This window comes from Miscanthus floridulus, chromosome 15, assembly GCF_019320115.1.
Source record: "Miscanthus floridulus cultivar M001 chromosome 15, ASM1932011v1, whole genome shotgun sequence".
Lineage (NCBI taxonomy): Eukaryota > Viridiplantae > Streptophyta > Magnoliopsida > Poales > Poaceae > Miscanthus > Miscanthus floridulus.
This window is the reverse complement of record NC_089594.1, coordinates 84,880,305-84,898,057: the sequence shown is the minus strand read 5'-3', so window position 1 is coordinate 84,898,057 and position 17,753 is coordinate 84,880,305. Positions and strand designations below refer to the sequence as shown.

The window sequence follows — 17,753 nt, the reverse complement described above, 5'->3', positions numbered from 1 at the left end:
ATGGCCACCGGCGACGGCGACGATGACGGCCAGCAGCAGCGGCAGGACGGCGAGCAGCAGCCGGTGGTGCTCATCACGGGGTGCGCCAAGGGCGGGATCGGGTACGAGTACTGCCAGGCCTTCGCGGGCCTGGGCTGCCACGTGGTGGCCACCGACGTCCCGGACCGAGTCCCCAGCCTAGCCGCCGACCTCGGGGGCACGCTGTCCACGGAGGCGCTGCCGCTCGACGTGACCTCAGACGCCAGCGTCTCCGCGGCCGTCCGCGACGTGCTGGCGCGGCACGGCCGCATCGACGTGCTGCTCAACAACGCCGGGGTCGGGTGCACGGGCCCGCTGGCGGAGCTGTCCCCGGCCGCCGTGTCCCGCGCGATGGACGTCAACTTCATGGGCCAGGTCCGCACCGTGCGCGCCGTGGCGCCCCACATGGCGGAGCGCGGGGCCGGGCGCGTCGTCAACGTGGGCAGCGTGGTGGGCACCACCGCCACGCCCTGGGCCGCGCCCTACTGCGCGTCCAAGGCCGCTGTGCACGCCGCCACCGACGCCCTGCGCCTCGAGCTCCGCCCCTTCGGTGTGCACGTCGTCAAGGTCGTCGCGGGCGCCATCAGGTCCGGGCTGGGCCGCGCCAACGCCGCGCAGCTCGCCGCCGGCGGACAGGAGTGGCGGATGTACCGGGACTTCGCGGCGGCCATCGAGGAGCGGGGCCGGGCGTCGCAGACGAGGAAGTCCACAGACGCCGGCGTCTTCGCTAGGCACGTGGCGCGACGGGTCATGAGCGCGCGACCTCCCAGGGAGATCGTCTACGGCAACATGACGCTGCTGTTCGCCGCGCTCGCGGCGTCGCCTGCAGGGGTGCGCGACGCCTTCTTCGCATGGCGCTTCGGGCTCAACAAGAAGCCACGCTAGCGAGTTCAGTTCATCACAAGCGCGTCTTGTTGTTGCATCGGCCGACCCAGATCTCCACTCCGCCGAATAACCGACGAGTCACCCACCCTGCATCTTCTTCTTCTTTTCTTTTTTCTTTTTTCTTTTTATATTTTCTTTTGAAGTAACCATGCATCTTCTTGCTCCTGTACTAGTACTAAAGTTACATTTTCATTCAACTAAATAAATTTATATGAACTAGTAGTTCCTAGCAAATTATTATTATTATAATTAGTTGGTCTCTAACACTACTAGAAAACAGACCTTTCATCCCGTCTCTATTTTTGCCTTTAGTCCCGGTATTTTTGTGTTCGGGACTAAAAGGACTATTAGTCCCGGTTGTATCCTCAAACAAGGATACAAAGTTCCTACCCCAAGTGTGTGGCGACGGCAGGCAATAATTAGTCCCGGTTATAGCCCAGAGCCGGGACTAAAGGTTATCCTTTAGTCCCGGCTGAACCCTCTAACCGGGAATAAATCTTTACTCCCGGCTTGAGGCTCCAGCTGGGACCGGTCCTGGGATATAACCGGGATAAAATCTTTCTTGATAAAATAATATAGTCGTGCTGGACAAAAAAATGAGGCAGCCAGGCATTGAACCCACGACCTCATAGCCAAGGTCCAAACCGCAGCGCACTAGCTAGCCATCTGAACTAAGTCACTTTCTAGACAAGAAGGCACCCAAACATTTATTTAATAAGAGAAAAGACCCTTTAATTGATTATATTCTTTTGTTAACTATACTTTGAATTTTCTGGTCCATGTGCTTTCTAGTGCCTGATTGATCTCATAATTTTTATCAGGGTTTCAAATGCCCAGTGTGAAGCCACCACCAAGTTCGAGATTTTGCTGAATTGGTTTGGTAAATTTTTCACTTTAATTGAATTTCCACGCGACTTCACCGATTAATTATACGTTGAACTGAGTCCACCCCCGAAAAGATCCGGAATGGTGCCAAACTTTGCCAAATGGTCTCTTGTGCCCTAGGAGACAAATATTTGTGGAGGTTGATGCAAAATTATATTGTTTTGAATATGTAATTCGCCGTATTTCGTCTCACGCGGCACAAAGAAAAATGTAATAATAAAAATAATTATCAGAAAAACCTAAGATCTTGTGTGGGGCCATGTTTTGGGTGTAAATGACTGCCAAATTTTTTTTAAGCCATTTCAACATAGGCGGAGTCGACGTGCTTCACAGAGGTATATAGAACATTTCGTCGAACCCTATCTATACACCTAGGTTCTCTAGGATTCTGAGGTCCATGTGCTTTCTAGTGCCGGATTGGTCTCAAACTTTTTCTCAAGACTACAAATGCCCTGTGTGTAGCCACCACCAAGTTTGAGATTTTTCTAAGGTGGTTTGGTACTTTTTTAACTTTAATTGAATTTCCGCCCGAACTCACCGATTAATTATACAATGATTAATGAAGAACCTAAAGATTTACGTTACAATTACGTGAAAACTAATTTCCTATCGAAAACCAATAAATTTAATAATTTCAATTAAAGTCTATATTTTTGCATTAACGAAAATAGTAAGTATTAGTTGCATTATGTTCAACATTTATAATAAAAACACAATAGTTTAGGTCACATATTTTTTTTTGTGCAGTAAATGAAAATAAAGTTTATTACTTTTTTCTAAAACATTTTATGCCTAATATTGAATTTACTGCGCAAATAATAAGACTTAAACATTTAAATACAAAACATATATAAAATAAACTGATCTGCTTAAAAGTTTGTGGGAAATGAAAATGTAGCCTACCTTTAGTCCCGACTCCTGCCACCAGCTGGGACTAAAGGTGGGCTGCATTTGGCGGCCCGCCAAAAAATCCTTTAGTCCCGGCTCTTTCCAACAGCCGGGACTAAAGGTCCCTCTTTAGTCCCGGCTGGTGGCAGGAGCCGGGACTAAAGGTGCTTTAGTCCCGGGCGGTGGACGGAGCTGGGACTAAAGGTCCCTCTCCTATATACCGCCGCCTCCCTTCTCTTTTCCTCCTCATCGATCGTCTTCGTCTTCAGCGCGTCCCCAGAGCTCCGCCGCCGCCGATTCGCCTCGCCGGCCACCCCCGACGCCGCCTTCCTCACCGAAGGGCACCCCGAGGCTCGCCCACCTCGCCGGAGTAGCCTCGACGCCGCGTCCCTCACCGAGGAGCCCCCGGCCGCCCCCGACGCCCCGCGCGCACCACGCCGCCGCCGATTTCGCCTTCCCGGCCACCCCCGACGCCGCCTTCCTCACAGGAGGGCACCCAGACGCCCGCCCACCTCGTCGGAGTAGCCCCAACGCCGCGCCCCATAAGGAGGAGCCCCTGGCTGCCCTCGACGCCGCGCGCGCGCCACGCCGCCGCCGATTTCACTTTCCCATGCCACCCCGGCCCGACGCCGCGCCTTCTTCCTCACCGGAGGGCATCCCGACGCCCACCCACACCTCGCCGGAGTAGCCCCGACAACGCCGCGCCCGGCCAGGAGCCCTCGTGCCTCGATCCAGCGCCGCTGTCCACCACCGCCCATCGCCAACACTCCATTAATTCTAAACCGCCGGTATATATATATTATATTTATGAATTATATTGACGAAATGCGTATTAATGTATATATGTATGAAATTATATATGTATGAAATGTGTATATATATATATCAATTAATGTGTATATGTATGAAATTATGTATGTATGAAATGTGTATATATATATCAATTAATGTATATATGTATGAAATTAATGTGTGTATATATATATATATATATATCAATTAATGTATACATGTATAATTTTTCCTTAGGAAAAAAAATCAATTGTGTTATATTCTGATACCATGTGGCCTATACCCTAAACCCTAAACCACCCTAAACCCTAAACCCTAAACCACCCTAAACCCTCCCCGGCCACCTACCTCCAGCTAAACTAAGGCGGATGGTGGAAGCTGAGCAGAAAAAGAGGCGGCAAGCTCGTAAGCCCTCGCCACCATCAGACTTTGACCGCACTCTTAGCAAGATAATCAAGAAAGCTGCTAAAGCAGGGAAAACTGTTGCACAACTCGGAGAACAAGAATTGCAATCAGTCCCTCCTCTAGTTATTGCTAATGAATATGGTTCAAACATAGATATGCTAGATATGATGGAAATACCTGCTGATAAAGAAGTGGATATGGCGGAACTTGCTAACTTTTATGCTATGAGAGGTATCGACCTTGGCGATTTCCTCTTCGAAAGTGCGCCGGTAGCGGATGAATGGCAGAAATATGAGCATGGCTGGAGTCTATGGAATCCTAAGACCATCAATGAACTAGGTACACAATTGTTCAAGCTAAACATCTTGTACCTCGACGCGTGTCACCGGAAAGAGTTCTATATTTCTGTCAGAATCAAAGACGACCATTGGTTCCGTGGCGATGACGTTATGTACATTGAGTTTGCTGAATTACACCAACTAGTCCACTGGAACTCTCTCGACAAGACTCTCATCAGCTGCTATTGTCGGTAAGTGATTCTTTCTACTAATTAATAATAAGTCGCTACGTACGTACATGTCTGTGTTTATTATCCTCACTCTATATATATGATGCAGGTTTGAGATGGAAGAGTGCAAAAAGAAAGGGTGTACTGATATTGATTTCATTGATCCACATATCGTATTCGAAAACCCTAAACCCCAACCAACATGAAAAGCAGAAATGGAGGCCAATATCAAGATGTTCTTAGAGAAGCAACGTGACAAGAAATGTATACTCTTCCCCTACAACTTCAGGTAAGTGTTCATAATGTCGACGATCGTGTATCCATATATATATGTTCAGTGTACCTGTTAGCTAGTTAATGAGTGTTAATGGACATAGCAGTGAACACTGGATATTGATGGAACTCGATCTAGAGAAAGGTCTTCTAGGCATCATGGACTTGATGAGAAAAGAGCAAAAAGAGTTCCAAGAGACGATAGATATTATTCAGAGGTAATTGCAGTCTCACTAGCAAAACTATTCTAGTCTCTCTGCATGCAAATTAATGGTCCAAATATTTTTTATGTTATTTGGTAGTTGTTGGGAAAAGGTCTGTCAGGAACACCATATGAAACGTAAAGTGCCACTGAAAGTAGTGCTATACAAAGTAAGTACTATATACCTACCTTAGTTCAATTTCCCTATGCTCGGATGATGACGAATCTTTTTCTCGTAAAGTGGGTTCTGCTGCAACCCCAGGGGACCAATCTCTATGGATACTATGTTTGCGAGTTCATGAGAGTGTGCTAAAAAAGAACTAGTCTAGAGCAAAAAAGGGTAAGTCACACACACACACACACACACACACACACACACACACACACACACATATATATATATATATATATATATATATATATATATATATTCTTCATACATATATTTATATATATATATTCGTGATAGATACAATTTATTTATCATTATTCTTGATATATATATATATATATATATATATATATACTAATATAATTTTTCTTTATCTCATATCTTAAATTGAAGACTCGTTGGTTGAAGGAAAAAACCCTGGACACACACCAACTCAAAGCAATCCAAGAGACAATAGGTGAATTTCTGAATGATCAGATCTTAACTCCCGACGGTGAGTTTTACTATGACCCAAATATGTGATGATGAAAGCCAAATTTCATATTGATCCAAAGAACATGTGATGATGAAATGTACAATTAATGCAAACTTTACATGTGACGATGAAATGTAATATTATGTTTTAGTTTACTTTTACTTGTGTTGCTTGCGTGCATTGATTGAGCGAAAACTTTACAGTACGCGCGCGTATACGTATATTACTTTGCAGCGAATAATGCGTATTCGAAAACCAAATTAAAACAAAAAAGAATCATCAATTGAAATAAGCAGAAAAAGAAAAAAAAAGACCCTTTAGTCCCGGTTGGTAATACCAACCAGGAATAAAGGGGCCAGCCCAGGCGCTGGCGTGGCTACCTTTATAGTCCCGGTTAGTATCACCAACCGGGACTAAAGGTCCACTTCTATTCCCGGCTACTAACCATTTATTCTCGAACTCCTATTCCCAGCTGTGTAACCGGGAATAAAGGGGGTTGGCAGCCGAGAATAGAAGCCCTTTTTTTACTAGTGTAATTTTTATGGAACTCAACAAATTGTACTATATAATGTGAAGGTTCTATTTTAGTAATGCGAAAGCCCAAGTGATCACTACAGGAAAACGCCTCTTTGCCGACTGCTTGCCCCGGTCGGCAAAGGCATAAACCCAGTCGGCAAAGGCTTTGCCGACCGCAAAGCCACGTGGCAGTCGGCAAAGCCTGGGTCGGCAAAGGCGGATTTGCCGACTGCCACGTGGCACACAGTCGGCAAAGCCTTTGCCAACTGCCACGCCAGCAGTCGGCATAGCCACGTGGCGCCGTCAGCCCTGACGGCAGCCTTTGCCAACTGCTGGTTCCTCGGCAGTCGGCAAAGAATTTTTTTTTCAAAAATTGTTTGTCGACTGGCCGCCAGCTCGGCAGTCGGCAAAGAAAGAAATTTTTTTTTGAAATGTTCTTTGCCGACTGCTTTCGGAGTTGCAGTCGGCAAAGGTTTGACCTCTTTGCCGACTGCCTCCCATTGCAGTCGGCAAAGACTCTGTCCTGGGTTTTTTTGCCCAGCTTTGCCAGCTTTGCCGACTGTAAACAGTCGGCAAAGCTGGAAATTTTTTTTTTGCTTTTGTTTTCTGTTTTCTCGCATCAAAACCCTGCAAAATCACAAATTATAATCCAATTTCACCAGAAGCACCGGTAGCACCATTTATATCACAATTTCATCACATTTGTCGCCAACATCACCACATATATCACAATAACGCACAACATCACATATATCTCACATATATGTCACAATAACAACCACACAAGTGCATTACAACCATCACATGAAGTCCAACACGTCGAACACCACAAGTCGACGTCCATCACACGAAGTTCAACATAACAAGTCTAGGTCCATAACGAAGAAAAGAAATACATGACAACAACTTCGACGATACAGTGGATACATGATAACAGAATCGACAAATACCTAGCTCGTCGCACCGTCCCCGGTCTCGTTGTCCGCTCCGCCCCCAGAGCCCCCAGGGTTTGCCCACGGAAACCCCCTTGGACCAAACTGAGGCGCCTACGCGTACTGCCACCCTCCGCGCATCGGCGGCCATGAGTACGTCGGAGGAGGGCCACGCGGAGGTGGATACGGTGGATAGGGTGCAGGTGGTGGATACGACATCATCTGATGGCCGGGACCTTTAGGAGACGGGTTCGAACCCGCCGACTGTACCTGCACAAGTTAAACGCCAAGTGATGTCATTAGTATCTGCAGCATGGACGCACAAGTTAAAGCAAGAGTCAATATACTCACCGGGGTCCCTCCAGGAGCGACAGGAGCAGGCACAGGAAAAAACTCTGGAGGAGGAGGCGGTGGAGCGAACATTGGAAGAGGAGGCGGTGTAGACGCCCCGGGCGTCTGCATGGACTGGAAGAAGCTGGCCATGTTCTGCATCTGAGTGTTGTAGTGCTGCTGCAGGCTTTGCTGGTAAGCCATCTGTTGCGCCATCATCTGTGCGTGCAACGTGGCGATCCTCTCCTCCATCTTGGCCTCCATCTGGGCCTGCAATATTACATCCGCAGTGTTGATTGTATGTACAGGTGCGAAACGAGTGAACGACGAACGAAACGGCACTTACCTGTGACGCTGACTGCCGCCGGGGCGCTACGGGGATGTCGCTGGAGCTCGTGGGCGTGGATCGAACCTGGGTCAGCGTAGGAACCTGGGACAGGTCGAGGGCGCTGTGGGCCATGTAGTAGTGGCCATGCTGCTTCCCTGGTCCCAACCTCTGCAGGAGGTCTGTGTCCAGGGGCTCGGCGGTGGGGTCGAACGTCTCCCCGTAGCGCTGGCGAGCCGCGACGGTGTACTCGGTGGCCTTCTCGTAGGCGGTGGGGTTGGTGTACGCATCGGGCCCATCCTCCGGGTTGTAGACGTTGTTCAGATCCGTCGCCTTGCCCTTGTGAGAGAGGAGGTACGCGGTGTACTCATTGATTTCCTGCCCACCGTGCGTCTGCATTGAAAACACAAACATGGTTACAAGTATTGACAATTGAGCGCAAGGATTAAGACATGAACGGACGCATACCCATCTTGTCGCGAACTGGGGGAGGGGCTGATTCCCTTGGTGGTGTGACACCCCTCGCATCTGCGCGCGGTGGCCCTGACGGTCGACGCGCCTCGCGTACGCCTCATCCGTGCGCCACATGCGCACAATCTCCGTCCAGCATTCCCTGTGGTTGTCGCACCACGACGGACACACCTGCATGACATCAAGTATTTGACATGCGAGAAGATTAGTGTAATGTTTCACTGAAGGAATCTGAACGAATGTTGTCATACTTAATTACCTGCTCGTATTGCGCTTGGGTGAGGTCGGCCTCCCTCGAGTTCATTCTCTGGCGGATTTGGGGCTTCTTGATGTTCTCTCCAAGCACGTTGGCGTGGAAGTCGCGGATGGCCTGTATGCGCGCCTCATGGTACAGGTCCTTGAGACGATCTTTGCAGACTGCCTCCTACACTCACGCCGCCTGGGCCGCTTTACCCTCCTCGCACGTAAAGAAGTCCTGCACACAGACACATCATGTAGCATTTCCTTTTTGCAAGAAGTCCGACGAATGCGTACTATTTAGCAATGCGGTGCGATGAAAGACTCACCCAAAACTCCCTCTTTATCTTTGCCGCGATGGTCTCGCCACCCTCCTCGACGAGGTAGAAGTGGGACCACTTGGTGGGCACCTTCATCTCGCCGTTGACGTTGACAAGGCCAGGGTAGTACTCCTTAATCAGGAGGCCCTGGATGCCATTGATATGGCGTGCTTGACCTGCTCCACTCACAATCTTCCAGGAACTGCACGAGTCATTAAGAACAATTGTTAGTCTTCAGTTCGATTTTTGACATGTCATATGAACAAGTAGTGAAATCAATAATGGTTACTTACGTCTGGCCCACGGGTGTGATCACCGGGCGCTGGTGGAATTGCGGCCGCACCCTAGGAAGCTGCATGGGCCCGCGCGAGTACACCTTGGCCACGCCTGACGAAGTCGAAGCCGTCTCGACTGGTGTAGGCGCGTCGTCGCTGTCGTCGTCGTCATCATCGTCGTCGTCATCGCCGCCGCGCTCGTCGTCACGCGACGTCGTCCCCCCTTGCGAGGATGAGAACAGCAGCCTCCTGGTCGCCTGGCGACGTCCGCTGGGGGGCTGGGACCCCCTACTGGACGACCCGCGCACCAACACCTCCTCCTCCTCCTCGTCGTCGTTGGCGGTCTCCTGCGGGGGGACCTGGTACGCCGAGCGTACTGCTCGATGCGGCCACTGCCGCCATCCGCCTGGCATTTTGCCGAGTGCCTGCAATGACAAAGAACAAAACTGTTAGCATAAATAAATGACAAGTACTTGTAAAGGAACATAATAATAACAATATAGTATTACATGGCCTCGTAATTATCTCCGCGAACGGCAATATCTCGGGCGTGGAGTCGTCATCTCTATCACTATCGTCGTCATCGCTATCAATATTGTCGACCTCCCTTAAGTCATCACTGTCATCATCATCCTCATCGTCTCCATAGTCATCATCATGTACCTCCTCCTGGACAACTCCATCACGCTGCATCTGCCATCGCTCAAGCATTCTTAAGTCCCTAGCATCCTGCACCTCCTCACCCTCGTCCTCATCGATTTCGTTGTCTACTTCCATGCCCATGAGCGAACCAATGTCGATCTCCAAGGTACCTTCTAGCCCCTCAGGTTGATAGAACTCATCGGTGCTTGGGTCAAAGTTGTAATCGTTGTCGTTTGGGAGAGGCGCTTTGCCGCGCGGCGACACCAAATGCACAAGGCTCCACCCCGCAAGCTTCTCGTCTTTTTGGCACGCCCATGGGAGGTAATAAACTTGCGTGGCGTCTCGGTTGGCCACAATGTAGACATCGTCTCCTTTATAGCTGGAGTCCTGTCGAATCTCGACTTGACCTATCGTAAGGTCTTTCCTCGTGATATCAGGATCGAACCAATGGCATTTGAATACCACCGGCGCTAAAGTCCCGGCACCCTTAAAGTTGAGCTCGTATATCTCTTCGACTATGCCATAGTAGTCCTTCCCATCCGTGCCAGGCGTATGAACTCCGCAGCACATGGTTTTTAGGTTGGGTCGACTCTCCTCGTAGCTTCTCGTGCAAAAGCGATAGCCATTCACATCATAAACGGTGAATGACTTCACCCTACGGGAGAAGCCACGGCCCACCTGTTTCAATTCATCGCTCATTTCTGCATCCGTTCGGGCCTGCAAGGGTAGGAGATCGTTACATAACTCGCTCCGGGGAGCAAAGTGGAATCACAAAGTCGGAAAGAGGTTAGTTGGTTGGTACCTTTGTACAGAACCAGGAGATGAAATCGGGCACACCGTGTCTAAGAAGATTGTCTTCTTCTTGCTCGGTAGGAGCCCTATTGCCTCTCCAGTATTGACTAATAAATTCCCTGAAAGAAGGAAGAAACTAGAGGGTCAGACCATGATAGATGGAGGATAGTGACGGTGTAGGTAACAAGCTCATTGAGAACTTACTTCTGATAAGGAATCACTTCATCAAGGTTGATCAACAATGTGAACATGATAGTCTGCCACTCCTGATGGTTCAACTGCTTGTTGGTACCTGCGCTTCCACTCCCGAGATCCCCTTGGAAAAGGCTGAGTATCGATGAGTTCTCGTCAGCGTTGTAACGAGGGGTTGGATTGTGCATGCTGGGAAGCTTCTCAGTATAGTACGCCTGTGTGAAGGTCGACACCTCCTCTAGAACGGAGGCCTCTCCCACGGAAGCCTCAATCTTGGCTTTATTTCTACAATTTTTCCGAAGAAGCTTTAGACACCTCTTGATTGGATAGCACCAACGGGCCTGCATGGGACCCCCCAACCGTGCCTCGCGTGGTAGGTGCAAGATCAGATGCTGCATGGACAGAAAGAAGCCAGGTGGAAATATCATCTCCAACTTGCAGAGCAACAGAGGTGCAGCCTTCTCCAGTTCAACACAAACATCCCGAGACAACTCCTTGGCACAAAGCTGGCGGAAGAAGAAGCTCAACTCTGCCAGGACGCGCCACACATGCTCTGGGAGGTATCCCCGGGTCATCGCAGGAAGGATCCGCTCAATCTATATGTGGAAGTCATGGCTCTTCATCCCTAAGACTTTCATAGTCTGCAAGTTCACACCCCTGCTCAGATTCGCCGCATACCCATCGGGGAACTTTAACGTCTTGATCCACTGCAGAACTTCCTTCCTATCTGCCCTTTTCAGGATGTAATCGGCCGGCCCCCTTTTCCATTTCCTGCCGGGCGCAAGGGTCTTCATCACCAGGTTTGGTCTATCACAGATCATCTCTAGGTCCAGTCTAGCCTTGACGTTGTCCTTCGAATTTTTGCCAACGTCCATGAGTGTTGCCCAGAGTGCCTCGGCCACATTCTTTTCTGTGTGCATTACATCGATGTTGTGTGGAAGAAGAAGGTCCTTGAAGTAGGGGAGCCTAGTCAAGCCCGATATATGAGTCCACATGTGGTCCCGAGCATATCCCTTAAACCCACCTGTTTCCTCAGGTTCGAGAGCCTGTATGTCAGCAAGGACGGCGGCAGGGCTCTTAACCTGTGGAATGGGGCCGGTGACTTGAATGCCTTTCGTGAAGTGCTTTACATCTAGCCTGAATTCATGGTTCTCAGGCAGGAATTGGCGATGCTTGTCGAAAGAAGAAAACTTGCCGCCCTTGGCCAGCCAGGTGAACATCACATCTGCCTTGCATGTCGGGCAAGGGAACTTCCCGTGAACACACCACCCACTGAATAAGCCATACGCCAGGAAGTCATGCATTGAATACTAGTACCACACATGCATTCTGAAGTTCCTCTTCGTAGCCCGGTCGTACGTGAGTACCCCCTCTTCCCAAGCAAGTTCCAATTCATCCCACACCGGCTGCATGAACACACCCATATTGTCGCCCGGGTGTCCAGGTATTATCAGTGTCAAGAGCACGTTCTTAGGTTCAAACATGACGCCAGGGGGGAGATTGAGGGGGATCACAAACACGGGCCAGCAAGTGTACGGGGCCGCCATCATTCCAAACGGGTTGAACCCATCTGTTGCCAGCGCTACGCGTACATTCCAAGCCTCCATAGCCTTGACAGGATTCATGTTATCGAAGTGCTTCCATGCATCACCGTCCGCCGGGTGTACCATCTTGTCAGGATGGTATCTTTTGCCATTCTTGTGCCACGTCATCTGTTTCGCGGACTCCTCCGTCATATACAGCCGTTGCAGCCTCGGTAGGAAAGGAAGGTGCCGTACGACCTTCTCGGGGACCTTAGACTATTTCATGCTGCCATCAGAGCCTTCTACCAACACGAACCTAGAGGCATCGCACTTCGGACAGGTTTTTGCTTCCTCGAGGTCTCCCCTGAACAGGACGCACCCCTTCAGACAAGCATGGATCCCCTCATATGGCATCTTAAGTGCACGAAGGAGCTTCTGTGTAGCGTAGGTGTTCGTCGGCAGGACATGATCTGCTGGAAGCAGTCCCCCAACAATGCTCAACACGAGATCGAAGCCGTCTCGACTAATGCCCAGCTGCGACTTCAACCCTATCAGGCGTGAGACAGCATCCAGTTGCGTAAGCTTTGTCTTCTCATGAAGGGGCTTCTGTGCCGACTCCATCATGTCGTAGAAGGCCTTCGCGGTTTCCTCCGGATCTTCCTCCACATCCATTCCTTCGCCAAACCGTGCTTCGTGGAAGTCTGCCATCATGTCTGCCATCCCGGCATCGCCATCATACTCCTCGAGGACGGGTCGCACCACCTCATCCCTAATAGGATGGTATTCACCATGGTGGTGCCAACGGGTATAGTTTGGAACGAACCTGTGCTTGAACAGATCTCTCAACACCTGAGCCTTTACTTTCTTCTTCTTGTTCCTGCACTCGCTGCAGGGACACGGCATCCAAATCGACCCTTTAGCAGCTGGGCCAAATGCATGCTCCAGGAACTCAGTCGTCCCCCTGATCCATTCGTGGCTCTTACTTGCGAAGCCCGAGTACATCCACTCACGGTCACCCATGCTCTGTCATGCGGCAATGTTAACATGTGATAAAACCAGCAAGTGCATCTACAACGCGCTCCTACCATCTAATAGGTGAAGGATAGGTCCTAATCCCACCCGAGCATGCGCAGACGAGGTTAGCTTCCATGCTCCGCTCCCGTCCGAGACGGAATTTCGGCAGCACCTCCCCGCTGTTCTCTCGATACACGTCCCGGCGGGGAGAGTGTGTATCCAGAGAACAACGGGGAGGTCCTGCCGAAACTCCGACTCGGACAGGAGCGGAACATGGGAGCTAACCTCGTCTGCGCATCCTCGGGCTGTCCAAATAACGTGGACAATCCGAAACGGATACGGTTATACATATGCAAAGAACGCATACTTCCAACCGTATCCGTTTCGGACGGGAGACGCCTAACTGGGTAACGCGACCTATGACTACATGTGGCGGAAAGAGGGGTCATACCGCAGGTGCCGGTGAAGAAAGGCTAGCGGGGCAGTGCCGAGTCGTGCTCCTCCGGCTAGCCTCCAATGGGAGCCCTCCTGGAAAAGAAAAACAATTATTGAGAACGAAAAATTTCGGCAGCACCTCCCCTGTACGGGAAGGTTACCAAACCTGCAAGAAAAGACGGCACGATGGCCGACAAACACATATACATGTCAGGCACGATGGCCGACAACCACAAATGTATTTCCAATCCATGCAGAAAAATATAAGCAGGAATTAACAAAGTAAACTACTACTACTAGTAGTACTACTACCTCGTCGTCACGGACGGCGTCACCGGCGCGTGGAGCAGAGGCGCGCGCGAGGACGGCGAGGCAGGGACGGCGCGGCGAGGCGAGGATGGCGCGGCGAGGCGAGGACGGCGAGGCGAGGACGGCGCGGCGTGGACGGCGACGCAGGGCCGGCGGACGGCGAACGGCGCGCGGACGGCGGACGGCGCGCGGACGGCGGACGGTGGACGGAGCGGGGCACGCCGGATCGGGGCGGGGCAGCGACGGCGCCGGGGCGGGTCGGGGCGAGGCCGCGGCCGCTGCGGGGCCGACGCCGGAGCTGCACGCGGCGGCGCGCCTGGCCGGGGCCGGATCGGGGCGGGGCAGCGCCGGTGAGGGGCCTGGGCGGGGCGGCCGGCGCCGGGAGGGGCCCAGCGCGGGGGGGGGACGCGCCGCGGGGGTGGCCCAGCGCGGGGGGGGGGGGAGCACGGGGGGAGGGGGGCGCCGCCGGGATGGCCGGCCGCCGGGGAGGGACCAGCGCTGGGGGGGGCGCACCACCGGGGAGGGCCGCGCCGCGCGGGGGAGGGCGCCGCGCCGCCGGGGAGGTACCAGCGCGGGGGAGGGGCGCGCCGCCGGGAGGGCCGCGCCGCGCGGGGGAGGGCGTCGCGCCATCCGGGGAGGGACCAGCGCGGGGGGGGGGGCACGCCGCCGGGGAGGGCCGCTCCGCGCGGGGGAGGGCGCCGCGCCGCCGGGGAGGGACCAGCGCGGGGGGGCGCCGCCGGGGAGGGCCGCGCCGCGCGGGGGAGGGCGCCGCGCCGCCGGGGAGGGACCAGCGCGGGGGGGGGGGCGCCGCCGGGGAGGGCCGCGCCGCGCGGGGAGGGCGCCGCGCCGCCGGGGAGGTACCAGCGCGGGGGGAGGGCGCGCGCGGCCGGGGGAGGAGGAGGACGGGATCCGCCGGCGCGGGAGAGAGGGAGGGGAGGGGCGCGGGGGGAGGGGGAGGGCACGGGGGGGATGCGCCGGCGGCCGGCCGGGCGACGGCGTCGACGGCGGGGGCGGCCTGGGTGGCGGCGGCGGGCGGGATTTTGGGGAGGGGAGGGCGGGCCGAGCGGATAAGGCTTTCGGAGTTTCTTTTTTTTTATTTTTTTCCCTTTGCCGACTGCCAGCATGTGACGCAGTCGGCAAAGGTCTATTTTTTTTTCAAAAAATTATTATTTTTAATTTTTTTAAAAAATACTTTGCCGACTGCTCTGCTCCCTGGCAGTCGGCAAAGGTTATTTTTGATTTTTTTCTCAGAAATTCTTTGCCGACTGCCATCCGCCCTGGCAGTCGGCAAAGGATCTTTGCCAACTGCCACTGATGGCAGTCGGCAAAGAATTAATTTTTTTTTTCGATTTTCGATCCCAGTTTTTTTGTGTTGCCTTGCTACAGTAAGTACATGATATATTCCAAGTTTGGGATCATTTTGATTTATTTTGCTATATTCCGTAGATTTTTTCTGTTTCTTTGATTTTTTCCGGCAGCTCCAGATTTGAACTGCAGGTACATGAAATAATGGAATCCGGCGATTCAGAAAATGATATTCATGATGTTTGGAGTATGTTGAGGCCGTGTGCGGGGCCTCGCGTGAAATTTCGACCGTGTTGGTGTCGGAACACGCCGAGCCACGCGCGTGAAAAGTGTTTTTAAATTTTATAAAATCGAAACGTAGTCCGAAAATGACGAAACTTGACGACGTGTCTTGTCATCGCATGAGGAGGCTGTGGTAAAAATTTGAGAAAGTTTCGAGCAAGTGGCGACGTCGGATGGCTAAAACCTGGACATCTCCATATGTGGCACATGTGGAGATGTCCAGGTTTTAGCCACCCGACGTCGCCACTTGCTCGAAACTTTCTCAAATTTTTACCACAGCCTCCGCGTGCGATGACAAGACACGTCATCAAGTTTCGTCATTTTCGGACTACGTTTCGATTTTATAAAATTTAAAAACACTTTTCACGCGCGTGGCTCGGCGTGTTCCGACACCAACACGGTCGAAATTTCACGCGAGGCCCCGCACACGGCCTCAACATTCTCCAAACATCATGAATATCATTTTCTGAATCGCCGGATTCCATTATTTCATGTACCTGCAGTTCAAATCTGGAGCTGCCGGAAAAAATCAAAGAAACAGAAAAAATCTACGGAATATAGCAAAATAAATCAAAATGATCCCAAACTTGGAATATATCATGTACTTACTGTATCAAGGCAACACAAAAAACTAGGATCGAAAATAAAAAAAAAATAAAAATTCTTTGCCGACTGCCAGGGAGGATGGCAGTTGGCAAAGCCTGAGCCTTTGCCGACTGCTGACGGAGTGGCAGTCGGCAAAGGTGACGGTGTGGATGGCGTCAACCATGGCCTGCCTTTGCCGACTGCAATTCTTTGCCAACTGCCTGGCAGTCGGCAAAGCCAGGCAGTCGGCAAATCCTGCTTTGCCGACTGCAGGAAATTCCAGTTGGCAAAGGGACCTCTTTGCCGAGTGTCGAAAAAAAACAGTTGGCAAAGAAAATTGCAGTCGGCAAAGAGCCAGTTTCCTGTAGTGGATATGTATATTTTGAAATATCTAATTTCAACGGTGGATGTGTGATTACTTATATAATTTAAAAGTATTCGATCCCCACCAAGTCACTTACTAGGGTTAGTTCACTTCTAGGGTAACATGCATTCTAACTTAATATTGAGGAATCGGTAACCATGATTCTTTGAAAGTGGCACCAAATTGGTATTAATTGATTATTGAACAAAGTTCAGTATTTCAAAAAGTGACTCTTCTAGTACCTCAGAGTTAGGTCACTTCCAAAATGACCCAATTCTCACGTGTAAAGAAATGGAGAGTGGCGAGGGCCTCTGCACGTCCTCCCCTCCAATGAGAGCCTAACACGTGCACGATGCGAGGCGTTTGTGTTGAACAAATTTCGAATGTGCAAGTGACATATGAGTTAAGTCTCTTCGGAAGTAACGTCTACCTTACATTTGTGAATTTGATGCCTCCTATGTTGAAAATGACTCTTCGAAAGTGACATAAGAATGTTGTATATCGATAATTGCACAGAGGTAGTGCGTCCCTATAGGTGAGCTAACTCTAGCACCCCGCTTGACACATCTAAGGATATATGAAGAAGTTTTATTACATACAAGTTGGCATTGTACATGTTAAGAAAGTAGAATGTGTACACCTTATTCTTCGCCTCCGTAGATTTTTTTTTATCGTTAAACTTGAGTAATTCTTGTATCTGATTTTAGTGGTTTGAAAAGCGTGATCTGTTTCTAAAAGTTCCAATTTCCAACGCATCAAAATTTCAAGTCACCAAACTTAGTATATAATATCCATTGGCCAAATTCAAAATCGAATAGATTAAGTTATACAAAAATTGATGGTGTGGTCATAGTTGAAATGGAATAGCTGCATGTCATTGCAATCCTATTCCTTTGGATTGAAGGGTTTTTGGAGGAAAAACAAAGGATTCTAGTTTCCATAAGTAGTACACTGTTCATCCATTTCGAATGGAGGATTCATCCGTCGGAAAAACAGAGGAAACTTTCCTATGCCAGAGATTTCAAAGGAAAACTGCAAGGAAAAAAGCATCCAGTCCGATCTTTGTTCCCATCGCGTTGGATCGAGGCAACCATGTGAGCTTGTCCGTTCTTTTTCTACTACCTATGTCCCTTCTCTAGGGATAAAATCATAATCTATTTCTCTAATCATATTTACTAGTACTATTGTTTCCTATATTTTTCCTATGATCATCCAAACAGTTGTTCCTACGAAATTCCTATGTCAATCCTCTGTTTTGTACCCGCATTCATATCTTATTCCTATGCTTTTCGTATTCCTATAGTTTTTCATTCGTACGTTCTAAAGGAGAGGCCTAAGTTTTTAAATACACTAGGATTATTAACTAATTAATTTTTAGTGAAGGAAGAGGGTAATTGAAAT

At 50.6% G+C, this 17,753-nt stretch overlaps 2 protein-coding genes across 2 annotated transcripts; one reads left to right on the top strand and one right to left on the bottom strand.

The window, feature by feature from the left end:
• LOC136506656 (short-chain dehydrogenase ptmH-like) lies at positions 1 to 1,089 on the top strand. The gene has a single exon (XM_066501548.1). The coding sequence runs from the start codon at positions 1 to 3 to the stop codon at positions 901 to 903; it is 903 nt and encodes a 300-aa protein (XP_066357645.1). The 3' UTR covers positions 904 to 1,089.
• Positions 1,090 to 7,065: 5,976 nt separating this feature from the next.
• LOC136507827 (U1 small nuclear ribonucleoprotein C-like) lies at positions 7,066 to 7,741 on the bottom strand. Its single transcript, XM_066502429.1, has 3 exons — positions 7,628 to 7,741; positions 7,303 to 7,551; positions 7,066 to 7,221 (listed from the first exon to the last, which is right to left on the bottom strand). Exons 1-3 carry the CDS (start codon positions 7,739 to 7,741, stop codon positions 7,066 to 7,068), a joined length of 519 nt encoding a protein of 172 aa, XP_066358526.1.
• Positions 7,742 to 17,753: the final 10,012 nt, after the last annotated feature.

Excerpts from the sequence above, each read along its gene's own strand:
- LOC136506656 (XM_066501548.1), top strand. The coding sequence starts at position 1 with ATGGCCACCGGCGACGGCGACGATGACGGCCAGCAGCAGCGGCAGGAC.
- LOC136507827 (XM_066502429.1), bottom strand. The coding sequence starts at position 7,741 with ATGGCCCACAGCGCCCTCGACCTGTCCCAGGTTCCTACGCTGACCCAG. Across the intron at positions 7,552-7,627 it reads GGCGGCAGTCAGCGTCACAG|GCCCAGATGGAGGCCAAGAT; the intron begins GTAAGTGCCGTT and ends GTAATATTGCAG. Across the intron at positions 7,222-7,302 it reads TCGCTCCTGGAGGGACCCCG|GTACAGTCGGCGGGTTCGAA; the intron begins GTGAGTATATTG and ends TAACTTGTGCAG.